The 7,817-nt window shown below is 41.7% G+C and overlaps 1 protein-coding gene across 1 annotated transcript in view; it reads left to right on the forward strand.

The window, feature by feature from the left end:
- LOC147898237 (uncharacterized) overlaps positions 1-7,251 on the forward strand; it is a 29,311-nt gene extending 22,060 nt beyond the window's left edge. Inside the window, exons 4-11 of the mRNA XM_087379404.1 lie at positions 171-289; positions 465-580; positions 5,338-5,462; positions 5,559-5,645; positions 5,768-5,828; positions 5,938-5,978; positions 6,469-6,589; positions 6,726-7,251. Of these exons, the coding sequence (XP_087235530.1) occupies positions 171-289; positions 465-580; positions 5,338-5,462; positions 5,559-5,645; positions 5,768-5,828; positions 5,938-5,978; positions 6,469-6,589; positions 6,726-6,785 (730 nt within the window). The 3' untranslated portion in view covers positions 6,786-7,251. The remainder of the gene's footprint in view (positions 1-170; positions 290-464; positions 581-5,337; positions 5,463-5,558; positions 5,646-5,767; positions 5,829-5,937; positions 5,979-6,468; positions 6,590-6,725) is intronic.
- Positions 7,252-7,817: the final 566 nt, after the last annotated feature.

Genomic DNA, 7,817 nt, shown 5'->3' on the forward strand with positions numbered 1-7,817 from the left:
TTTCACTTCACTTGCTTCTATACAATAGTTTAATAACAGCCATTGTAGTAAAGCTACCTCCCCGAGTTATATCTTAAAATCCTTTCAGCTAGTCCATTGGAATAATGCTCTTCATTAAGCATCTTTGTCAACTTCAGCTCCAAACTTTCCCTTTGTGATTTCATGTCCAGAAAATTATTGCTACCCTCATTTGCTGCACTTCCCTTGTTGATGGCTTATGCTGGTGGTACAACAATTGTTATTCCAAAGCCACTTCAGGGCTATCTGGGGCTGGAAGTCGTTAATCTAGGTGAAGTTGAGATGGGGATCACCTTGTCAAGTTTTTAAGACGCTGTATTTCTATTAGGAGTAATATCTGGAAGAATGGACTACCTACAAAATTATATTCGACAGTTCCTAGGGTTTTCTTAATGTTAATGGGTTGGTTCCTTACTCCAATCTAAACCGTTTATGTTTCTGAGCAGGATGGATATACAAACTTTACATGGGTGTCTTGGCTGTATTTTGTACAAATTCTGTGAACATACTTGCTGGAATAAATGGCTTAGAGGTTGGTCAGACAATTGTTATTTGTTGCGCGGTATGTAATTCTCTGCTTTTTGAATCCCCTATTCTTGCACAAACACAGACATGCATGTACATACTGGTTTTTCTCTTATTAGTAAAATTCAAGGCTTTCAAACGAGTGCTGTCTGTCTGCTTGCATATGGAAAACAGCGGGATTAAATGATTGCAAATATGACTTCATTTATGATGTTGGCTGTAATATGATAATATGAGGATCACAGTTTCCAAAAACCAAGAAAAATGACGACAGCTGAATCAAAAGCTGATCATACAAAAGGCAATTGTAAGATGGCAAGTCACCTGGACACATGGCTTTTAGAACTGTGAATCAGGTCTAAAGGATGAAAGAGGGAGATGCCAATAAAACTCCAATTGCTAAAGCTTCTATTCAGGATGCCCTAAAAAATACATTTCAATAAAACAGCCCTACACCGCCAAGACTATACGAGAGAGCCTTTAGGACTCTTCATACCACTTCTTTGAAGAAGTCTAGTCATCCTCATTATTTACATCTATATATTCACACCCATACACACAACTATGCATTTACAATCTCCCCGTCAAGCTCAGCATGAGCTTGTACATCACATAGACCCAAAGCATCTCTAAGAAGACAACTTATCTTTACCCAAAGACTTGGTAAAGATATCTGCACTTGGGCCTCTGTTTTGACATATCTCATGTCAATTTCTCCACTTATCACTTTCTCCTTGATGTAGTGATAGTGGACCTCTATGTGTTTTGTCCTTGCATGATAAATGGGATTCCTGGAGTGCTTATGTCGTCACAATTTGTCACTATTGGACCATCAATGCATACACCCAACTCATGAAGAAGCAATCTCAGCCAAGTTTCTTTACATGTTGCTATGGCAGCCCCTCCTCAGCTACTGTACTTGACAATGCAGCTATGGGTTACTTTTTGCTGCTCCAACTAATCAGACCACTTCCAAGAGAGAATGCATATCCATAGTTGACCTCCAAGATCCTTCATGTCAAATTCACTTGACAATCTCTTCTTAGTTGGTGTAATTTCTGCATCAAGACTCCTCATGATGGTCAAATCATCCACACATATGATCACAATCACTATTTTGGCACCCTCTTGCTTCACATATAGTGAGCTATCAGTTCTTATTCTCTCTTACCAAGCTCTTGGAGCTTGCTTCAGCTCATACAAGACTTTCTTTAACTTGCACACATGCATAGGATATTTGGGATGTATATACCTCTTGAGCTGATGCATATAAACTTCCTCATGGAGTGAACCATTCAAAAATGCATTTTTGACATCCATTTGATGTAGCTTCAATCAATGTAAACCCTCCCATGGAAATATTGCAAGCTCTTCGAACAGTGCTCATGCTTGACAAAGCAATCACAGTTTGTATTGTGGGCATCTTTGCCACTGGGATGAATGTTTCATTATAGTTCAAACCATATGTTTGGGCATACGCTTTTGCCACTAGCCTTGCCTTGTATCTCTCCATACTTCCATGCACTTTGCATTTCACCTTATAAACCCATTTGCAGCCTATAGCTTTCTTTCCTTTTGGGAGTTTGACAAGTGTCCAAGTGTTAATTTTATCCAAAGAATTCATTTCTTGGATCCATGGCATCCCTCCAATCTGAATTTTTTCCAGCCTCTTTAAACTTGAAGGCTCAACATGTTGCAATTTGCTAACCATGTATGCATAGTGCATCCTCATATCTCCATTGCAAGTCAATCTATCCACGGGGTGTCTTACTCTTTCCGATCTTCTTAAGGGATGTGTACTTGCCATTTGCTTTCTTGGATGTGGTGGCACATACTTTGAGACATGCTTTGTCTCTTGAGCTTTAACAAGCCGTAAATTACTCCCTTCATCACCACTTGCGTCCTCAACACTCTCTTCAACTTCAACTTTTTACTTCCCTTTATCCTATGAAAGAGATTGCCGCAAGAAGCAGTATGACCAAGGCGGTCAATCGAGCAGTAATCGAGGAAATTTTTGAGGCAGAGGAAATCATCGTGGTGGACATTCTAGTCACAATCATTTTGCAAATGAACATGGGAATATGTTTCTTGCAAGCGAGGAAATGCAGCAGACTGATACAGAGTATCTAGACTCTGATTTCAATCCCAAAGAGGATTACAGCTATCAAGTCGACCAAGTGGATTTCCCTTCCCCTCCGGAGTGCCAACAGAAACTCTATAACCAGCCTTTGATCACAAAGGGCAGTGTAACTGTCTCTACTATCTCACAAAACTGAAAATACAGCCAACTTGAAAGATTGCCTTTGTCCACAAACAAAACTCAGAGCATAAAACTTCACTGCATAGCATCATGGAACCATTTAAGACAAGGGAGGCTAGAATGCTCCTACTCAGAAGCATAAAGAGTGACACCTGTTGGTCCCAACACTTGGCGCCCCTTGCGGTATTTATTTAAGTACTGGTTAGCTCAAAATACAAAGGGACTCCCTTCAAGAGCTCGCCCACAGGTGCAACCTAGTACAATGCCAACCCGTGGCTGTGCTAGTGACCAACTCCCAGTGCTATTCATTTGGTTCCTCTCAGAATTCATGCATAACACAAGTAGACCAATCTGACAGCATGCCAAGCAATGCATTCACACATATCCACGCCATTACTGAGCCCAAGGCTAGCCACTGCACCCCCAGGAAGAGAGTATCACATCCAGTGCCCCAATCCTCTCCCGGGCCAACGGCACGGTCCTAGCAGGAACTCAGTAGGAATGGCAGTAGCAAAGAGTAGAAAGAGAAGATGAGAATTCAGCCAACAGAAAGAGCTTGTTTCAGCCGGAAACAGCTCCAGAAGTAGGTTGAATAGCGGACAGCAAACTCTGGTAGGAGGGAGCTGCCTATGAGTGTCTTCCAGCACCAGAAAAGATAAGAAAAGAGAGCATCCAGCAAGCTGTAGCAAATCCTCAATGAATGCGTCCACCAGAATGGAGTTTTCAGCCCACCAACAACTCTGTTTTCAATGCGCCTTGCACCAGGCAGGAGCAGGAAGAGAGGCGTCCAAGAATATGACTTCAGAATTCAGAAAGGAAGACTTTTGTCGCGAAGAAAGTCGAGAAAAGCTTCAAAAGTGGCCGAGAATGAAGGCGTCCAGGTCTAGGAAGCATGCCCGTAGCAGAGAGCACCAAGGGGAGAACTGTCGCAAAGAAAGCTTGAAAATCCACTTCAGCCAGCAAGAGGAGAGCTGCAGAAATCCGCCATGTTGAGAGAATGAAGCTGCCCTGGTAGGGGAGAAGTTTCAAATCAGCAAGGAAGGGCTCCAAGGCCTTCGAGGGACTTCGAGGGGTGACACCTAGGTGCCACAAGGCAAGCAGAGAAGCCACATGCAAACACATGTACAAAATGAGGCGTGGGATTTTAATGCCCCTTAGGGGTCAGATGGCACACCATAATCCTAATGCTTGGGAACAATGACCCTAGTTTGTAGGATCTCCAGGGGGTCAGTTTTTAAAGAATGACCCCACTGAACCAAACCAATGACCTTAGAAAATGAAACCACTCTAATAGCACCAGGAGTTGCACTTATTGCACATGAAATCATAGGTACCTTTTGGGCATTAACTAAGGCCCCTAGCCTGGTACCCTAGGCTAAATTCAATGACTGTTAGTTTAGACACTTCACCATCACCACCACGTCCCTGTGACAAACTCAGTATGAAGACTTTGTATAAATGGATGCTCAAGTATGTGTGGGTGTGTGGATTTGTATGTGTGAGTATATTTTTATACTATGGTCTATACGCACTGTTGGGCGTTGATGACGTCAGTGGGGATGTCATAGTAGCTAGTCCCTGCTATGCGTGATGGAGTTTATGGTTTTTAATCTTATGAGTGACTATCGTGAGATTGAAACTGCACTATGTTGTGTTTTTAGAGGATGTGTTTGGGAATGTTCCTGGATTCATCTAGGCATATATTTCCTTTGCCTCAAATATGCCCAAGGCTGGGAGACTTTATGATCTCTTTCCATTTGGATGTAGAGTTACAGTTGAAGGGTGACCAATATAGTTGAAGGGTGACCAATATAGTTGAAGGGTGACCAATATTCTGGCCATCCAACCAGATAGCTTGAAAGTTTGGGATTGTGGCCTTGACTTTGATGAATTGGGCGTACAGGGTAGATGCGTTCCTGTAGATCAGATCTTAGCATCTACGATACATGACTAGGGAGGGCTCATTTGAGGGTGATTTGTGTGGATGGGGCTACGAGATGGTGACCTTCGGATAGGGATCTTGAGTGTTTATGCTCCAGCTTGTACGTACCAGAGGTCCCTCTTCAGCTCACAAAGTGCTTGCTACACGTGGACTCTTGGATTGTAGAGGCGACCAACCTAGAGTTTGCGGAAGAAAAGCTTTGAGGGGCATCTTTTTTGTGTGTGTGTGTGTGAGTGAGAGAGAGAGAGAGAGAGAGAGAGAGAGAGAGAGAGAGAGAGATTCCTTCTTCCTTTCTTCTTTATTTCTTGTTATCGTTCTCTTTCCCTTTTGTTTATTTGACGTATTTTAGTAAGCACTGGGTTTGCCCAAGAGATTCCACGGGTCTTTAGAAACCCAGTAGAGCTGCTTATCATGACGACATAAGGATTGCTTTGCTTGCCAGATATGTCTACCTGTTGTTTGTTTTGTGTGATTTTGTTTGCTCATTTTCCTCTCTTTCATTTTCTCTTTTATGTTCATTGCAGAATTTGGTATATATATTCATTTGGAAGATATAGAATTTTCTAAAAATCGAGCTCTACTTCATTTGCAGGTGCTTATTCATAATTTAATGCAGATAGGATCAGCAGGACCTGATCGTCACCAAGCGCATGCTTTCTCAATCTACCTTATGCAGCCTATGGTTGGAGTGTCACTTGGTTTGCTTGCTTACAATTGGTGTGAATCTGATATCTTTCTTCAAGGCTATGAGCAGTTTATGGCTGTACAGTTGTGAAACTAACCTTCTTATTTCCTCTCCTGCATCACATACAGGTACCCATCATCAGTTTTTGTGGGAGATACATATACATATTTTGCTGGCATGACATTGGCTGTTGTTGGCATCCTTGGACATTTCAGGTCTGTATTTAACTTGTATGATTTCCCATTTTTTGAATGAGCTTTTGCTTTTGAGGCAATGTTTTATTTATATTTTCAGGCAATATTTGTGACCAATAATCCAGTCTGGGTTGCTGTCGCAGTGAAACGCTACTGATCTTCTTGCTTCCTCAGATGTTGAACTTCCTATACTCTTTACCGCAGGTGACTGCTCTCTTGAACGATTCTTTAATGAGATCTCATGTCTCCTTTCGTATGCACATTGTGTTAACAGATTTCACACTGCTAACATGTGGGTTAAATGTGTAAACAGCTGTTCAAGCTAGTACCATGCCCAAGACATCGGTTACCTATGTATGAGCATTCTGTGGATCTTTTATCTGATCAGTAATCTCTGTAGAGTTGATTACGTAGAGTAGTGATTGTATTCTCTCTTTTCTGTGTCTTTGTTTTGCTTTGCTTTTCTGGGAGCAAGGGTGTGGATGCACAAAATTTTGTCTTAGTATACTGAGTTAAGATCTATGTTTGAAACCCAGAAGTGGCAAATGGAGCTAGGTACATGTCCTCCTTAGTGAGCATGTCGCTCATAAGAAGGCAACAGTATTTTGGGTGGTGGTGTTAAAAAATTCAGTTTGTTTATTCGAAGGGAGGGAAGGAACTCTTTTGAGGGCTTGAAATGACCACTGCAGGGAATAGCAGGGAATAGGACTGTATTTTTTTCTCAAGTTCAAAGTAGTGAGCTTGATAAATACCTTTATTAGAGGTATTACAGCTTAAAGTGTACTGATCAATTTTTTGTCCAAGGATGATAACTGATACACCTACCTCTTCTTATTTGCAACAGTTATGATGCTCAAACTGGTCTTCTCACTGGCAGCAATGACATGAACTTGGTGAACTTGTTCCTCAGACTCTTTGGCCCGTGCTCTGAACTGCAACTCTTTATGAGATTGATGCTTTTTCAGGTGAGGATGGTGATCTATCTATGAAGTTTGTCACTGGGGGATTCTGTCTCCTTGACTTTTTCTACAGTTTATTATCTTTGAACTAGGTCGGTGGTCCAGTGCATCTAAATGAAGCTGCTGGCGTATTTTGTGGCAGGCACTCAGCTGTGCAATGTGCTTTGGCTTGAGGTATATCATAGCAGGTTGGTATAAGTAATATGACTCAAATGAGGTGCTCTATGAGTTGTACTATTTCAGGTTGCTGCAGTTTTCAATGCTTCCACTTAATTTTGTCGGACTTCTTTGAAAGTAATATGCGAGTGCTTGAGCGGGACTTTAGGCAGGTTGTTGGAATATAATACAACCTATCAGCTGCTTATTCCTCCTATGAAGATCTTATCATGAGGGGAGACAGGCTTTGCATTAGAATCAAAGCGATACCTTAGTTTGATGTACACCCATTATGCAAAAGAGGGTGATGAATGAAGGTATCTTCCTAAATTGGCTTAGTGCCACCTTGTAGACAGAATTTCCCACAATTTTCTAAAACTTTTTACGCTCAACATCTATGGGATGAAAAAGGGAGTCTCCATTATTTCTAGGTATTACAAATTCTGAGAGATCTTCTTTCTTGTGGCTGACTTTGGAGTTAGCGCAACTTATGTAATGAGTTGAAATGCTGTTGACACTGAAAACTTTTCTTTGTTGATTTTGATTCGATGACACATGCTTATGTCATTTTACCTGCAGTTAGTTTATGCATGGACAGGGTTGTCTTTGTAGGATAGTGTAATGGTAGGGTATGAAAATTTAAATTTCATTATATGAAAGCAGTGTTATTAATCATGTATCAGGAGCTCATTAATGATTTAAGGTACTAATTAAATCTATGAGACAACTATGTATGGCGCGTGAAACGCCAAAGAGAGAGCATTAGTGGTTCTCCCTATCTCTGAGCACAAAGAAGTCGAATGACAAATTTAGTGCTGGACGTATGACGTATGGTGTGGGCAGGTATAATGGAGATGAGGTTGTTTGGGATGCTATTAAAGTTAGGCATCTCCTGTCTGTACTATAGGGAGTGAGGACTTCTTTGTGGGTGTGCACCCCCAAGATACTGGTAGTATTCTCCAGGAAAATGTTTAGTCAGATGGGGGCAGTGCTAGGGCATAAGCCTGGCCAAATAGGCGGTTAGTAGCTGAGTTAAGGGATGAGTCTAGGCCTGGTAAAGGCTCAGCTAGGGCCAGGA

Source organism: Dipteris shenzhenensis, chromosome 9 (genome assembly GCF_047967505.1).
Source record: "Dipteris shenzhenensis isolate YYH24624 ecotype China chromosome 9, Dip_SZ_1.0, whole genome shotgun sequence".
Lineage (NCBI taxonomy): Eukaryota > Viridiplantae > Streptophyta > Polypodiopsida > Gleicheniales > Dipteridaceae > Dipteris > Dipteris shenzhenensis.